The sequence below is a fragment of the Tiliqua scincoides genome, chromosome 4 (genome assembly GCF_035046505.1).
Source record: "Tiliqua scincoides isolate rTilSci1 chromosome 4, rTilSci1.hap2, whole genome shotgun sequence".
NCBI classification, from domain to species: domain Eukaryota; kingdom Metazoa; phylum Chordata; class Lepidosauria; order Squamata; family Scincidae; genus Tiliqua; species Tiliqua scincoides.
Window position 1 is genome coordinate 67,941,249 of NC_089824.1, and position 18,525 is coordinate 67,959,773.

Below are 18,525 nucleotides of genomic sequence, written 5' to 3' on the forward strand. Positions count from 1 at the left end.
GATCCCAGGAACTTTCTGGGCCCCCTCCTTTGACTCTGGGCCCCCTTTCTGACCCTGGGCCTGGGTACAAATTACCCCCTTTACCTCCCTCTCCTAGGTCCTGTTCAGGACCATAGTTATATGACAGATGTTGCAGCCTGCTGCTAAACTTTTCTTCAAATTTTTGCATTGTAGGAGTTGGGGGAAAAGCATAAAGGTGTGATCTAGGAGGTAATTTTAAAATGTGTATACTTTCCCTTCTCACAGATTCACAAAGCACCATATAAGAGAACAAAAAACTCAATTAAATCATTTAGATACCTATAAAACACACAGCACAATACAATAGTCAACAGTAGAATTTAAAACAAAAAGTTCAGCAATAAGAGAGCAAATCTCAATGAATTTAGTAGATTAATAGCCAAATCCTAAAGGCATCTAGTGCTGCAGGAATGGACATTGTGGCAGCACTAGGCACTTTCCAGCTGTTGCAAAATGCAACATGCCTGAGCATGTGACCTACTGCAAGTGACGAGCAACCAGATCTGACACCAACAGCCACTGGAAACCTGCCGGCACATGTGAGTATGTATAGGGGGTGGGAGAGAGGAGGGGGTGAGCGGAATGGCGTGATGATGGGCAGGGAGGAGGGGAGATCAGTAACAAGAAGGGAGCAGGTTTGGCTGCAGTGGCATCCGCCAAATCCTATTCTCTTTCTTGGTCTCAGTCCACCTACCTGGGTCCATGTAGATTTGTGCCAGTGATGTTGCCTGCACAGGTGCAAGTGGAGCTAGTTTCCCATCATGGACTTACTCTGGTCCAAGGGAATAAATGTTCCCTTATGCGGAGGAAGCTTCCAGAAGTCAAAACTCTCCTCGAGATACAGTGGGGATTGGTGCATCACTGCATGGGAGGTTAGTATTGGACTGTTAGACCCTCATGTCCTCCAAAAGCCTCTTGGATATATCTTAACTAAGTTTATAGTTTGCAATTCTAAACATGTTTAGTAGTAAATATTGGAGAAATGAGAAAAAATATAGCAATATTTCAACATGACTGAGGTGTTTTTTGCTTCATAACCTCAAAAGGTGTGTTTTGGTCTGAGACTGCCTATCACTTTTGTTTAATGGCATAGAGTTGACTAATTTCTGCATTTTTAAAATATCAATTTGTATTATGCAAATATAATCATGTAAACAAAACATATAATATACAATTGAACAAAATTGTATATAAAACACAGTATGTAAACAGCACAGAGTAAAATATGTGACACAGGGCGCAATTCAGAGGTGCCCAAGGGCCGGTGCAAGTCCCTTGCACAGGCCTAATAGAGCCACAAAATTGCCATAAGTTACATTTGCGCCTCCTCGGGAGGAAGCCAGGCCAGCACTCAGAGGTGTGCCGACCTGCGGAGGCTGAAACAAGCCTCTGCACTGGCTTTTTCCGAGAGTTTTGCATTGGCCTGGCTGGACTGTTGCAAGGCTCTGGGGTAGGCGGGAGGGAAGTATTCCTGGGCGGGGGGAGGGTATGCAGTGGGCAGCCCCGGGGGTGGGCTGGTGGGGAGTGGGAGGCGGGGCTGGGATTCGGTAGTTATGCCAGATCCCAACCCCTGTTCCTGGGGAGATCAGAATGGCTTGAAGCTGCTCCTCAGACTTGTGCCACCTCAGGAGGTGGTACAAGTCCGAGGAAACCCTAGGGACAAGGGTGCTTTACCCTAGGGTAAGGGGAAAAGTTTCCTCTTGCATCTGGCTGAGCCTCATTGGGCCCCTATCCTTGGGTAGGATTGCACCCATAAACTCAGTAAATTGTTTTCTCAAATGCATTGTCCTGGAGCTGCTGAAAACTATAAGATCCAGTGTTCCCCTCCCCCCATTTTGTTATTCTCACTTCTAGCTATCATTTCTTATTTTTTCTCAGTTGAAACGTACACATTGTCTGTTTGACAGAAACAGCTAGCCAAAAGGATTTTCCAAGAAGAAACCTCCTTATCCAGTGGATGAGGATGGTAATTTTTCTTTTGGTCTGGATCGAAATTCCAATATCTGTTCAAAAAAGGTGGTGTTCACTATTCTGTTATTGTCAGTAGCTGTGACAACATTATTTTGTAACTGTTGACCCCCCAAATGTGAAAAACATGTGTCCATTTTCTCCCTTCATTTTTTAAAATAGTCCATGGGGGGGGGGGTTCACAAAATGGGTTGAAACTGGTTGGGAGTGGGGTGGGAGCTTTTAGCACTTTGCCTTTACTGCTGTGTCAATCCTAATCATCTTCCCACTCTTGCTTTAATTGAATTATTTTTTTAAAATCTTAAATTGAAAGCCAGTGGAAGGTTTTTGTCTGATTAAAATAGCAGGGGAGGGAGCACGCATGGTTTTGACCCATTTTACATGCTTTATTTAAAAAAAATAAAGGAAAAAAAGCGGGTCATGATGCACATTGTTGGTAATGTGCAGTTAGGAACATGTATTTTTAAAAGACCTCTTGGACTACAAATATTTAGACAGGCTTAGAATCTAAAAAGTCATGACTATAAAAACAGGGAAAAGAACACAAAAATATGGAGAAAGGAAAGGGAGAGACAAAGGTTAGGTGTCAAAGGTTGGAAGATGTATGTTTCCAAATACCATTCCAAAAATGGCAAGGAGAGGCAGGTACAAATGCCAGGAGATCCTGCAAATTGTGCTTAGAGAAAGCCAGAGAAAGAGAAAGTGGAGAGAGGAGACCATACATGTTTATGAAGGAGAAGTGAAAGGAGGAAGTTTGTGAGACCTAGAGGAGACTCCTAATTCAAGCAAATTCAAAGACCTATATGACAAAATTGCTATATCTCTCTACTCCCCCCCCCTCAATAACTGCAGGGATATCATGTCTTCAAAGGTATTTGGCTCTTCTATGTCCCCACAGTTACTTGCCTCATGCAGTGGTAGTATAGTTAAGACTTGGAATTTGGTGGATGCTCTTGGCCAGCCACTATCACTCAAGCAACAGTTTGCATGATTAAAAAAAAATAACTGCTTATTTTAAAGCTGTTGTGAAGTAACATGCAATATGGATGCCCTTAAATAATAAAATGAGTAGGAGTTATGCAAGAACACTGCTAGGTTTGTTAACTAGCATTCATGTCAATGGGGCTTGTGCAAGAGAAGTTCCCAGCTGATTGAACTGACTCCCCATATGTTTGCCAATATTTTACAAGAAAGTCAATTCATTTAGGACAGCTGTTGACAATGAGAATAAGCCAGCTGGGGTGCACATTGTTAACATCTGTTAGTTACCAAAGAAGCCAAGAGTTGTTCACTCTGTTATCAAAATACAGCAAGCTTACCCTTTTCAAAGCACAATGTTTGCTAATTTAATGGTTGCATTTCACTGAAAATTCCAGATTTTCAAGGAATCAGAGTAAACCTTTGGAGTTGTTGGCCTACGTGTGGGATTGATTCCTCTCCAAAGGCACAGAGAAGATCTTTGGGATCCTGACACCCCTGTGACAGGCACAAAGTGGCTTCAAAGATTTGGTTTCGTTTCTGGCTCTGTCGTTAGTTATGAATGCAATCCACTCCCAGTTGCAGTCAGTTCCCTAAATTGCAAAACTAGCAATGTTTTTAATAAATCCATGTTGACTGAATTTTATTCCGTTGTGCACCACTTTTCCCCCCTCATCCCCTCTTGCACACGTTTGTTTTTCCCACATGCATGCTTACAATTAATCTTGGTGTGACCTGCACCTGGTGTGACTTATTGGGGTACATCCTTCCCACCTTCTAAACTCTGAAAATGTCTGAAACTATGAGCTGCTTTTTTTTTTTTTTTGGCAACTGCTGCAATTCTGGAAATGACTGCTACAGGCTGTAGCCACATTTATCTTGATTCAGACAGCATTTTCTCCAAATGCAGCCAAGAGTGGGAGGGTTTATACATGAGGCCAATTTGCATGTGGGAAATGACGTTCTGGAATGCTGACATTTTTGAATTGTGAAGTGTGTTGTGTAACACTTGGCAATGAACACTGTAATCCTTGTGTGTGTGTGTGTGTGTGTGTGTGTGTGTTTCAAATACAAGCCCAATGCAGTGCACCTCTACTCTTGTATCTATGCCTATTTCAGGAGACTCAAATTGCCCCATTTCTCCCTACATTTCTTCTGTAAATACACAAGAACTATAGGAACTGCTGAACTCAGTGGTTTTCAGACTGGGGCGTCATGATGCCCCAGCCTGAAGGCCCTGGCCTCTTTCCCCTTAAGGGGCGGGGGCAAGGGGAAGGCAGGGAGGAGGCAGCGATGCAATCCCCAGATCACGCCACTCAGGAGGGCTGCAGGGACTGGGATGCACTCACCAGTCCCTGCAGCAGCCTTTCGGGGGTGCGGGGAGCCTTGCGCGAGCGTCTGCAGGGCTCCCCAGCCTGCAGAAAGTGGCGCAATTGCGCTCCACTTCTGGTTTTGCGGAAGTGAAGCACGATCACTCCACTTTCACTTCTAACGAGCAGGGGAGCCTGCAGACGCTCGCGCAGGGCTCCCCGCACCCCTGACAGGCTGCTGCAGGGACTGGTGAGTGCATCCCAGTCCCTGCAGGCTCTCCTGTGCGGCGCGATCCTAGGAATCGCATTGCTGACTTCCCCCCACCCCCGCTGCCTCCCCCCCACCCCTGCAAGGACTTACAGAGGTGCAAACTCTCTTGGAGAGTTTGAAAACCACTGGCTGAACTGTAGCAGGTTCACCTTTAAGGTTGAAAACATTGTGGATTGCAGAAAATTGTTGAAGGTAAAACAGGGAATTGGCCATAATTACATGAGATCCCTTCCCACTGGATCAGACTAATCGTCTGTTTCCTCAAGGATCTTTATTTCTTAAGCTAAATAGTCTCAACTGCTTTAGCTGTTTTTGTAGTGAAGATGCTTCAGCCCCTCGATAAGTGTTGGCTTCTGTTTTGTGAACATGTTTGAGCTCTACAATATTCTTTTTGACATGAGAGTTAACAGCCCATAATATTCCAAAAGTGGTGGCACCATGGATTTGTATACAAGCATTACAATACTGTCGGCTTGATTTTCAATCCCTTTACCATCATTGCAGACTCTGCTGATGTTTTCAGTGAGCTGTCAGTCATCACCAAGTCAATCATCACCAAGTCCAACTTCCATCAATGTATATTTGAACTGAGGAATTTTTTGCCCTAATATGCATTACTTTATACCTCAGAAACATCAATGGAGCTATTGCTAGCTTATTAATAACATTTTCCATAGATCGTCTCGTCATAACTGGACGCTTTTGGTTACCTCTACTGTATCACAGAGAGCTTTTGAGACCCCCACCCCACATACACCATAAAAGAACCATGAAAATCAAATTTGAAAGTTAAATATGTTATTTCTAATATTACTTATACACACCAGTGTCATCAGCACAGATTATCATATTAAGGCTATGTGCAAATTATTTGTAAATGTGCAAATTGGGTTATTTAATATATTCATACACTTGGCAGATCTGCTTTGCTGTACCAGGAACTATATTTTATGTAGCCATTAAAGGGAACGCTCCTACTAGCCAAGCTTCTCTAGATCCAGAGGAAAACATGCATAATTTTGAGCCAACACAGCGCTCACTTCTGTTTCCCCTTCTGGTTGACATGTGACCATTATTGCCTTTACAACATATCTTTACAGTCATGTTATCCTGGATATCCATGTATGTCATGGTTTTCTAAACTGCTGAACATATGCTCATGTTGGAAGCCAGCCCAATCATGCCTGCCAAAGTTCTCTTGGCTCAAGATCTCACATGAGATCCATTTCTCATGTGATGGCTGCCACATGGAAATCTCTTGATGTTGCATCCTCATGGTAGCTTCCCTATGAGATATCTATTCATATGCTTAAGTGTGTCACAGATTGGCTTTCACCATGTGCTTTGCCTCATTGCTACCAAAATTTTGTTTGCTTTCCCAGTGTGAAATAGTACTGAGACAAACCACATCTTGGGGCAGAGGGTGTTTGTGGGGAGGAAGGGAGAACATTCAGTACTGATTAAGTACTTACAATTTACCACATAAAATAGGCAGTTCATTTCAAGCATTCAGTAAAATGGGCCAAGTCAGTTGATACTAGTGTGAAAAAACCATGAGCCACTGAGGACCTGATCCAGAGCCCGGCACGCTGGCTTATTGCTGGCATGCACTGTTGCAAACATGCCATAAGGCATGTTTGTGAGCCTTACCGTGGGCCCAGCACCAGTGCTAGCCTAGCATGAGCCTGCCATGGATCAGCTTCGGCTCTGAGCCCGCGTTTCACTGCCCGGAGAGGTGAGTGAGGGTGTGGGGGATGCATTCTGGAGCAGGGGGAGGGTGGGGAGGAGGCATGGCAAGAGGAGGGAGTGGGGCAGGATGGGGGTAGACCAGTGGAGCTCAGCTCCACTGGATCCTGAGCCCCATGTCGGGATGTGTAGCCTGACACAGGACTCTTTTATTCTGTGTCAGCTCAAGAGCCACTGCAGAATTGAGTAGCTCCATTGCGGGGCTACTTCTCTTCCCCTGTGGAACCACCACGGGATGCCCAGTGCGAATTGGATGCCACAGTAGCCATTTTGGTACTGTGGCAGTCTCGTACGCCAGGCAGCTCAGGATTGGGCTGTAAGTTGGGTAATGTATGTAACAGGAAATTAATCCAGAACTGTTTTGTGCACAAGATTTTCTTTTTCAGAACTGAAGGTTTTTATCCACCCTTCTGTTGTATTGAAGGTTAATAACTAGAAAGCCTTACCTTTTCCCTTTCTACTTGTAAAACAGAATTTCTTTCACTGTCTTTCAGGAGAGAAACCATTCAAATGTGATGAATGTAACTTTGCTTCCACAACCCAATCCCATCTGACACGGCACAAACGCGTCCATACCGGAGAAAAACCCTACAGATGCCCTTGGTGTGACTACAGGTAATGGGGTCAGTAGTGAGAAGAAAGAGTTGACAGGAGATTTCTGGTGATTCAGTGAGGTTCATGCTAATTTATTAGTTAATATATTGATGTTAAACCCTCATCAACTCAGGATGAAGCCAAATTAAAGGGGGGAGACTCTTTATTTGTCAAATTGGGGAAGGATGAAAACCCTGTTTTGAAGCCTTTTGATGTGAAACAGTGAAGTGCTAATGCTGTTTATTTCACAGATGCTCTGGTGTCTGTTAGAATTCTCTGTGGAGGGACTCCTGATCTGCATTGCCTTTTCAGATCAGCTGCAGTTTTGAAAAATATTCTTGGTTGAGCTGCAGCCATGACACTAAAGGAGAAAGTCCCCCGAAGAATTAAACAGGCTCGTTGTCCATTAAGTAATTGAAGCACCTGCCTGTCGCTTTAGCAACACTGAATCTGCCTTATTTGTTACAATTTTCCCTCTGTTTTGCAAGGGAAATATTCTGCATGATTCATTGCCAGGATGGGATATCCTTTTCTTAATTAGAGAAGACTTTGAATGGCAATGAGTTTGCTGCCTTTCATATTAGACACTGAGACACAGCTTGTCTTTTATGGACACAGAAGCTCCTTCTTGCATGAGTGGAAATATTAATCCCAGTGATCTTTTGCTAATTTCACATCTTGATTTTTATATATTTGTATTAATATTTATTAAATCTGCTTGAGATCAGTGGTTGTAGGTATAGGGTGGGAGCAACATAGGAGACGCCTTAGTTTAAGTGTTCCATCAAGAGATCTTGTCCCTTACTATTGGCTCTGGGTTCGATTCCACAGAGAACTGGATTTTTTGAAGGGCCTAATGCTATTTAATTAACAGCCCCTGGTAATAAGACTGGAAAAAACAAGCTTGCAGGGTGTCTGGTGTCCATGGAATTGATTACATCATAGGTGAAAGTGGAGTCAGCTTTGAAGTGTGGATTTTGCACACTGGAACGAAATTCTGGCATCACAGCAACTCACTATATGGATAGAAGGTTGGTTTATTTTAAGTTGCCAAAATACCTTTAGTAAAGAGCTACTTATTGTACAGAAGCATCATTACCCAGCTTACCATCTGCTCATTGATTTGTCTTTTGTTTTGTTTGTATTTTTGTAAAATACCAGAACCAAAGTAGCCGAATCAAGGATTTTTAGGAAATGTTTCATAGTAACAGATAAGAAGCTTAAACAGCCAGATCTGAAAATTGCATTAATTTTATAAATGCACCTTTCTAAAAATATGTCACTGGGGAAGGATATCCTACAAGCCTAAGGATAAATGGCATGCATTTTTAATATAATTATGTAAACTAAAATAAAATATTTTACATTTATTATGCATAATAAACTAATTAAGCAGTGCTCGGTAAGGGATTATAGCATCTGACATCAAGCACAGAAGAATTCATTGTGTGAATTCAGCAGCTCCAGCATTCTGAGTTAAGGAGAGTGACTCTGCAGAGACCACTTTTCTCTTTTTGGACAGCTTCCCATGGGAGTTCATAGCTCCTTTTTAGTTTGTATATGTTCATATTTTGTAAAATAAGAACCCATTTATAATGTACTCTGTTGTGTGTAACAAAGTAATTAGAACAAAACTGGGATGAGGGTATTCTTTTCAACACAATAATCTTTCAGATATTTTGATATGTCAGCAAATGCAATATTGCTTGCTTTTTTTTAAATTTAGCTAAGCAAATGCAGAGTTTACACAGTTCTTTACTGGAAGAAAACATACATCCCTCTAATGTTCATAAAAAGGGCTGTTGTGGACTGAATGGTGCAGATTGCTTTGTAATGTTAACCTTGGTAATCTTCAACCACTTAACCTGTGATGAGAGGTTGGATAACATCTTATCATATTTACAGAAGATTATAAGATTACCAACCTCCAGGTCAGATGTTGCTAAAGTCTTTATGCTTTGGCCCATACTTAGTCAACAGAGACTAGTAAGACTGGAGACCTCACCAGTGAAGTACGTGTGAGAGCAAAGATGTGAGGAATGTTGTTTCTATTGCCCGCTTAAGAAATCAAAATAATTCCAATGAAATCAATTACTGTATTTGTCAACCAACGGGCAGCCCAATCCTGAGCTGTCCGGGGCGCCCAGCCTCGGTGGCACCAAGAACGGCTGCTGCCGGATCCTGTATACCCTGGGATACCGCAGGTGGCACCTCAGGAAAAGGGGACTTTCATCCTCTTTTCCTGGGTAAGGTAAGCAGCCCCGCAATGGCGCTACTCACTTTCGGTAAAGTAAAGGCATTTGCGTAGGGTGCCGAGTCCTCCACGGACCCGCCTCCCTCCCTCCCCTGGCATGCCTCCCACCTGCCCCCTCCGCGCCCCTGCCTCCCCGTCACGCCTGCCCTGCCTTCTCTCCACCCCCGCCGGCCTCCCCCCTCCCCGGAACGCCTCCTCCCCACCCCCCTCCCCGCCCTGCGTACCATGCCACAGCTCAGCAGTCCATGAGACTGCCGAGCCGTGGAGGCTGGGCACCCATCCTGCACTAGCCTGGCACCGGCGGCACAAAGCTGCGGCACTGAGCCCAATCCTGGGCTATTAATCTAATATGATTACAGTTAAGAAGTTAGCATTCAGCTAGGTGGGATTGGTATAATATACAGGTAGTGCAGTGTTAGACAAGGAGACCACTTTGTACTAACTTGTACAGTCTAACAAGGCCTGTCTTTATATAACTCAATGTAAGATGATAACTGTATTGGCTAGAAACAATTACATCAATTGCTGCAAAGCTGAGGAACACATTCCTCACCAGAGGTTGGTAGTTCCCTCCTTCTTTCTGGCTTTTAGATGTGCTTGTAAATTGTCTTCAGGCTAGTCGTCATCATCTTTGTCATCTTCTTCTATGGTCTAAGTCAGGGGTGTCCAAAGTTTTTGGCAGGAGGGCCACATCATCTCTCTGACACTGTGTCGGGGGCCGGGGGAAAAAAGGAATTAATTTACATTTAAAATTTGAATAAATTTACATAAGTTTATATAAATGAATATATTAAAGGTGAACTTATATGAATGAATGAAGGTCTTGAAATAGCTCAAGGCTTATAAAAGGCCTTGCACAAAGCAAGGCTGACCTTTCCTTTGCTGCTGCTACTGCTACTGCATCACAGACGTGAAACAGTAAGCAGTGGAGGAAACCCTCATCCCACAGCTCATGCAAGAGGTCAAACAGTTGCCTTCATGCTGAGAGCAGCTGCATCGGGCCAGTGTGGGCTCCAACAAATCTCAGGAGGGCTAGAGGCTCATTGAAGACTGGGGGCTCCCTGAGGGCCGCATTGAGAGGCCTTGAGGGCCGCAAGTGGCCCCAGGGCCAGGGTTTGGGCACCTCTGGTCTAAGTCTAAGAAGACCTGACTTTATATTCCAACATGGAAGCTTAGAATGAGTCCTGAGATCACAGGACTCACCTAGGGCCACAGAGATCTATGGCCTACCTCATCCCCAAACCAAATTCAAGAATAAAAGTCCTGCATATAGGAACAAACATCATGAACACAAGAAAAAGGTGGTGGAAATCTGGCTCCCAGATTTACTGGGAGATATGCTGGAAATCAGCAGCATGTATGATAAAGAATTAGGTGTTTTAGCAGACCACATGCTTAATGGAAGTCAGCAGTGTGATGCTTCTGCAAAGAAAGTGTATTCCTGGGCTGATTTAGCAGAGGTATACAGTCCGGATCACTATATACTGCACTAGTCAGACCTCACTTGGAATACTGAATTCAGATTTTGGGGCACCAAAATTTGAGAAAGACATTGATAAGCTGGAGCAGGCTAAGAGGAGGGCAACTAGAACCAAATCCTATCCCCTGCCACACTGTAGCATGCCATGGAGGCAAAGTGCCATGAGGGCATGTGCAGCATGCTATGGTGGCAGGGTGATCAGGAGACCTGGATGAAGTCAGGAAAAATGTTTTTCCGTTACCTCTCCATAGGACTCCTGATAGCCTATGAATCTCCTGATGGCCTATGAACAGAGAAGTGGAGAGGGATTGGTTGAAAAAGAGGGGATAAAATCCAAGTGTGTGCCAATGCTACTGGGATCCACTCCTCTCACCCCAGGTTGCCCCTTCCCTTCCCCTAAATTGCCCCAGAATTCCTCCTGCCATCTCCCTTCCTGCCCACAATGCAGCTCTGCCACTAACTTCACAAAGTTCACAAGTTCACATGCAGCATGAGGTCTGTGATGTTGTGGCCCTAGAGCCTCAGCCACTTTGCTACAGCAGCTCAGATTGGCCCAGTAGGGATGCACTCTGTTTACAATCACTGGGTCTTTTGCAACAATGGGATGCTCCTCCTGCTGTTGCAAATGGGGGAGAGGAGTTAGAGAGATGTAGAGAAAGGTTTGCAAACCAAGTCCTATAAGGAATAGTTAAAAGTCCTTTGTATGCTTAATCTGAAGAAGAGAAGACTAAGAGGAGATATGATAGCTGTCTTAAATACCTGAAGTAGGGGAGGATTTACTTTCTGTGGTTCCTGAGGACTAGGCTGATGGGTTGACACTACAGGAGGATTTAGACTAGACATAAAGAAGCATTTCTTAACTGCAGGAGCTGTCTGTCGCTGGAACAATCTGCCATGTACAGATGTGGTATCTCTGTCTTTGGAAGTTTTCAAGCAGAAGCTGAACAGCCATCTGTCAGGGATACTGCAGTTGACTTCATTGATGAGGGAATTGGATTTGATTACCTCTGAGGTCCCTTCCAGCTCTAACATTCTGTAATCTAAAATATCATGAATAGTGTTCTAGTCTCACTTGGGACATTCTAGCTTCTGACAGCTGTGCACTAGTGGCACCCCATGAGGCAGTACCTCCTTAGAATGTCAGACATAGATATTCCTCTGTAACATACATATGGGTGTGTGTTTGTGTGTGTGTTACACAGGAATATCTAGAAGTGTATGAGAATATATCAGAGGAATGCTATTCTACTAGTATCATTTAACACTCCATTTATACATAAAATTATTTTCTTCTTTTTATCCTCCAGTCTGACTAATGTTTTGATTTTGTGGTTAGGGATAGCAAAGGAGTTTAGAATGAGGTGCTATCAGTGTACTATGGAGGAGAAAATTGGATGGGGTAGATTTTTCTTCCATTCTGATTTATTGTGAAGTAATAAAATGGCTTAATAAAAAGTTTGCAAAAAAAATATTTCATAATGCCAAGAAAAACCTCTCCGATTGTGCTTGATTTGGCAAGGAATATGGCATCTGTTTTTCTTCTCTTTGTCCACCTTCCCAACATGCACTGCCTTTTGTATTCAATTTGTTGAATTTCCTTTTTGGACTCTAAACAGGTGGACAGTTTAGATTTTTTCCTTCCATCAAGTTCAAGACAGTTCTGAACACTATACATTTTGCATTTATTATTATTTTTTAATTAGTAATTTTTCACCACTGAATGGTTAACTGCACATGTTATTATGGGAATAATTATCTATTTTCGCAACTGTTCTTAATCTCTAGAAAATGCTGTCTGCCTACTTTTAAACCTGAGTGAAAGGAGCTTTCCTAACTGATAGGTGTGCCGCTTGTGTAGAACCAAAATAATTAGATGTGTAGTTTTCCTCATTTGTATATTAGTTCAGCTTTAGTACAGTAGCCATTGATGTATAAAGCATGAATATAGTAGTATCAGTTATAAGATTTTTAAAGCTTTTTTTGTGGCCTCCTTAGCACAACTCTAAACACAGTAAAATAAAAATAACTGCATTTCTGTGCTGTACTGTTAGGTTTTTTATTTTCTATGTACACTTTGTGTGCCTCAACAACAGTTGATACTCCATATACCAGATTTAAGTTTCCTGTGCTTTATGAAGAAAAAAAAATTCTTTAACTGGTAAGAGTAGATTTGGATTCTGTGGTAGATCCTAGAGCCCAGGAATGGGTGGAATTGTTGACAAGGTATTTAGTTTGAGGAAGAAGAGCATGTCATTTATGTTACTAGCACAATGGACTTTCCCGAACATCACATTGGTAGTAGCATTCAATGAAACTCAGCTTCTTCGTTCATGCCCTGCTCTCTTGGCCAAAGGCAAATGTCAGTATGGTGACTTGGTTATAAAGAAACATGTGTGCTTATTGGAAAGCATGATTATCTCTTAAAACTGTATGCACTGTGCTAAGAACTGCTCTTCTTTTTAGAAGCTATTCGACATGTCAGAACTATTTACATAGTACACAGTTCTATGGCAAGCCTAGTCTTTTTAATGAAGAATAATAAAAACTAGATATTCTTTTTGTATGTAAAATACAAATATCTTGGAATTTAGAATAAAACACGGAGGTTTTTAACACTTGAGTATGCTTTTATTTTAAATACATACATTATTCAAAGGTTTTGTCCTTTAAATTTGAGCTGCATTCTTATTCACTGTCCTTAGAAAATAATTTGGATGTCATGAAGAGGTTTTATTAATTCATTTCTTGTATTTTATCTTTCCATTTCAGTCCTTTTATCCACACTGAATATGCTTAGTTCTCTATTCACTTGCTGCTCTTGATCCACTTCTACTTGTTCTCTTACCCATTTCCTTAGACACCTAACTTTTTATTAAAACTTCAGGGAGCTGCTCCACAATGGTAGGTCACACATGCAGTTTATTCCTGTGCAATTCCTCAGACATTGGAGCTTAAACAGACCTTTGCCACAAGCAAGTATCATTCTCTGCTATAAAGAGGGCAGAAAACATATCCTTTAATACTGCAGTGCATCTACAGGATAGTGTTGGTGTTCCTTTGGGATGTAGTACAGGAGAAAACATGCAGGGCCAACTCCCTTCTTGCTGTTCAAGAGCTTTCATTTCATCAGCCAGCATAATCATGTGTTTCCTTTGGACATCTTGAAAAGCCACTTTTTAAATAATATAGCCCAACTTTCAACAGTCTTTCTGTTGAATTCTTTGTGAATAAGTGTGTTTGGCACTGTGAATAGAACTATTACATTGTGAGCCAGTTCAACTGTTCACTACTCATATTCAGGATGTACAACAGGTTAAACAGATCTACTTTTTAGTATTTGGGTATAATTAAATCATTATACAGGTATTAAACTTTGCGTGTTTGTAAAACATAGGGCACAGTCCTAACCAGGTCTACTCAGAAGTAAGTCCTATTTTGTTCAATGGAACTGACTCCCAGGAAAGTGAGGTTAGGATTGCAGTCATATTTAAATAAGTTTGTTTGCCTAATTGAAATATAATAAGTGATGAAATCACTGAGTAATTAGTGTTATCATTTTAAAAACAAAATTCTCTTTCTAAAGAGGATTCTCTTTTATTCTTTATTCTCTTTTATAAAAACAAAATTGTCTTTCTAAAGAGAATCAAAATAAACATGTTTGTTTTAGTTCATGGCTCTTTAGTCCCAATACCCATTAAAAAAAGGACCAAGACTATCTTTGGGGATGGTCATTCTACAAGGAATTACTCTGGACAGTCCCTTGTGTGGTAGTTAACTTTTACTTTATATACATTGTGGTAGAAATACAAGCCTTGCAAAGAAAAACATAAACTATATTTTGACAATACTATTTTGGCAGTATTCCCCAAGCATTTGAGTTATTAGCATGTAATGGTTGTTGTGCATGTTCTTAGTTCTGTGAAGATAATATTACAAACTCTCCTTTTGTTTTTCTTTTTTTGATTGTCATGGTTTCAGTAGTGGAAAGACAGGCAGCCCAATCCAGAGCTGCCCAGGGTGCGCGACTGCAGCAGCGCTGAAAACGGCTCCCGCCGCATCCTGCATGCTTCAGCCTGCTGCGGGCAGTGCCTCGGGAGAAGGGGACTTTCGTCCCCTTCTCCCAGGTAAGGGAAGCAGCCCCACAATAGGTAAAAGCATTCGTGTAGGGTGCCAAGTCCACACGAACGCCTTGGATCTGGTGGAGCTGAGCTCAACGGGACCCACCTCCCTCCCTCCCCCCGGCATGCCTCCCACCCGCCTTCTCTCCGTCCCTCACCTCCCCGTCATGCCTCCTCCCCGCCCTCTCTCCGCTTTCCGCCTGCCTCCCTGCTCCCTGGAACACCTCCTCCCCACCCCCCTCCCCGCCTCAGCTTACTGTGTTGCTGCCTGGCAGTCCGTGCGACCACCGAGCAGCAGAGGATGGGCGCCCACCCGTCGCTAGCCCAGCGCTGGGCTAGCACGGGCGCTGGCCCAGCGGTAAGCCTCACAGACGTGCCTTATGGCACGTTTGCAACAGTGCGCTCTGGCACAAAGCTGGAGCGCTGAGCTCAGGATTGGGCTCTGAGTCTGTTCTGTTTCACATCAACATGTAAGCCTAAAGAGAACATAAAAGTGGATTTAAATTTCACTTATGTCCACTTTAGGGCTATGTTACGCTTTTAGAATAAATGAATTGCATAATTAATTTGAAGAAGGAGGTTCCTATGTAAAAAGGTTCCTATAAAATGATGTTTTAGGGATGTGACTAGGGGGAGTGGATAATGTTTGAAAAGGATATGTTCTGGAAAAGGCTGATTTAGAGGTTTATGTGGAAACGCTTTACTGAAGGAATTAAGCAAGCTGAGAGAGTAATTGTTCAATTGGTTGATATTCTGATGTTGGATAATATGCTGTAGGTTACTGAATGTGGAGTTGTTGACCCTTAATACCATTTAACCACACTGTTGCACTTACAATCAGGGTGGCTGAAATATTTCCTTCTTCCTCCAAACCCTTTGATACAGTTATGGGTTACATGGGAATATTAGTTATGGTGAATGGGTACAGACAACCATTCTATGAGATATCTGCATCTGGTGTGTGGTAAAATTGTCTTTATTCTTTATCAGCCTTGGGTAATTGGTTGTCTGCATGTTTCTGACAGGGTGGAGCCAGACGCAGTAGTTAATTTGTGATCATTTTAATGTAGCATTGTATTATAATTCTTAGAAGGTCTTCTTTCTTGCTACCTTTTTAATGCTGCTTAAAACCAAGGTGATGCTCACAAGCTGAGCAATCCCTATAAGGCAGAGCTATTCAAACTGGGGCATCATGACACCCCAGTCTGACAGCCCTGGCCTCTGCCCCCTTAAGGGACAGGAGCAGGGGGAGACATGATCCCCAGGATTGCATCACTAAGGTTCCTGAAGCAGCCTGACCGGGGTGCAGGGAGCCCTGCGCAAGTGTCTGCAGGGCTCCCCGATGTTCCAAAAGGTAAAGTGGAGCAATTACAATTCTGCTTCCCCCTGCCGCCTTCCTCCCCTCCCCTGCAAGGACTTAATGCGGTCTTCAAATTCCCTGAGAGTTTGAAAACCGCAGCTATAAGGCTTTATGAAAGCCCTGCTTTCTTCTTTGCCTTTCCATCAACACACCAGTGCAGTAAAAATAGGCACCAGTATGCCATACCAGTTCTGATTTTGCATTCAGTGGCTTTCCCTGGTGAAGTGCTTGCATGTGTCCCCATCTTCATCTGCCAAGGCAGAAGGGGGGGAAATCCTTGAATGACACCACTGAAAAGACCCTATCTCTTCTGCTTTTCTGTATCTTTCAAAGATGGGACAGACTGCAGACCTAAAAACAGATCTTATTGCTCAAGCATTCTCATATAAGAAAAGACAATAATTTGTTTGAGGCCACTAACAGTACTTAGTGTGTACATCAGTATTTAAACAGAGTACAGGAAGAAGTTATAGAAAATATATAAGGCATATAAATTCCAAAATGAAGTCAGGATAGCTGCATCAAGAATTACTGTAATATCGGACCTTTCATGAATAACTCTTAGAAAAAGGTTAAGGTACTTGAGATTCTGGAAGGGGTCTTGTTTGGGATGAACATGGAATAGAAGAAGTAACAGACTGTGGAGAACGGTAGCCTATCAAATGCAAAAAAATAACTTTTGAATTACAGAACCAACCGAAGTCATAGAAGGAGGAAACATGAAAAATTGTCTAACTATTTTCCAAATGCATAGGACAGGCTTTTCAGTTAAATTTCATAGAGAACACCTTTTAGAATTTAACAGCAGGTATTCCAGAAGAACTAGAATGCCCATAGACATATTGCTAGCATTTTCTAATAGAGAAGGTAGACTGGTTCTAGGCCACTAATGGTACTTAATGTGAACATCAGTATTTTAAGTAGAGCCCAGAAAGGATAAATAACTAACGAAACTGGCATAAGAACAAAATTATGTGCCCTGATTGCTGATCCCCAGACAGCACTTTGGAAAACCACATTACTTTCCAAACTGTTTTTAAAATCACCTGAAAACTTTCTACTCTCTCCCTTAGCTTTAATGGCCCACAAGGGGAATAAGTGAACGTGCTTCCAACTCAGAGCTAGATGGGGACAAACACCTGGAGCAGAGGGAGACTGACCATCAACTCAGTAGTGTAGGGTTATTTTATCAGGTGCTCAGCAATAATTCTGTCTGCAGCTCAGCCAGCCCTTTTTTCCTCCTGAAATCTGTGAAGTTCTAATACCACAAAGTTCTATATTCTTGTCCTTTGCTCAATCATGAATTCATATTTAAAATAGCTGCATGCATCTCCATTTTCTTAGAGGTTAGTCAGCTTGGAGATTAAAGCCAAATTAGAAAAAAATGAGCTGAGATTGACTTAGGGGAGAGGTCAGAAGCTGACATGTGAGTAGTAGCAATAGGGAAGGGGGAAAGTGAAGTTTGAATGAAAGTGAAGTTAAGGATGAACCAGTAGTAGATTTGCTAAAGTGGGCTGTGAAACAAGATTTAATGAGGAAGGGAGATAGTTTGATTAGTAAGAACTTGTTGCTCCAGCCATATGGGGCAGCATTTCAAAAGGCAGACATAAGAAGAGGACAATAGCAGATAAGCTTGTGTTAAACTGATGTAGCAAGAAGGAGCATCAAATGATGACAATATAGTTGGATAGCGATTACAGGTGCAACCTTGTTATACACTGATTTTTTTATACACGGATTTGACTCAACAGGAATGGCCATTGCAAATGAGAAGGAATGTGCTGTTCCCTGGAGAAGGGGAAAAATGCATCCCTTTAGAATCACAGTTTACAAAACTGCTTTTCTTACTATTGTAGAGAGAGTCATACAAGGGATTGCAGGTATAACCTAATTATGCATGGATTTTTCTATCTCAACTTGATTAGAAGGGCCCTTTAAATTAAAGGAAAACGAGCCTTTAACAATAGCCTTGTTAATGGGAAGGAGGCAAACCCACTGATTCTCTCTCCAAGGCAAAGGGACCCCTCCCTTGACCCAGTGAAAGAAAGATCACTTTGCTCTAGGTAAAGGAAGGGGTTGCTGGCTGGAGAGAGACTGATTAAAGGTCTGCAAGGCTGTTTTTAAATCACCAGAGTAAAGGGACTTTGTTTTTAAAATTGATTTGCTTTAGTGGGTTTTTTGCCATCCTTGTGAGTTCTGGGAAGGGAAACCTCCCGAATAATGAGACTCAACCTGTCTATGTTACACTGAGTCATCAAACTCCAAGTTGGAGGCAGCCCTGTTAGTGCTTTCGAACAAACATGGCACGTCCACTCTGGAGCTTTTGTGCAAGTGTGAGCTGATAAGAGCCGACTGTTTCAACTTCCAAGCATTCCAATTCCAGACAAATTTCCAAAATGGAACCAGGATGTTAACTTAGGGACTT

General features: G+C 42.5%; 1 protein-coding gene across 1 annotated transcript in view; it reads left to right on the forward strand.

Annotated features, from left to right (window-relative positions):
* The window catches only part of ZNF407 (zinc finger protein 407), a 434,476-nt gene that overhangs the window by 282,716 nt on the left and 133,235 nt on the right, over positions 1–18,525 (forward strand). Inside the window, exons 7-8 of the mRNA XM_066626167.1 lie at positions 6,789–6,909; positions 8,327–8,336. Coding sequence (XP_066482264.1) covers positions 6,789–6,909; positions 8,327–8,336 — 131 coding nt within the window. The remainder of the gene's footprint in view (positions 1–6,788; positions 6,910–8,326; positions 8,337–18,525) is intronic.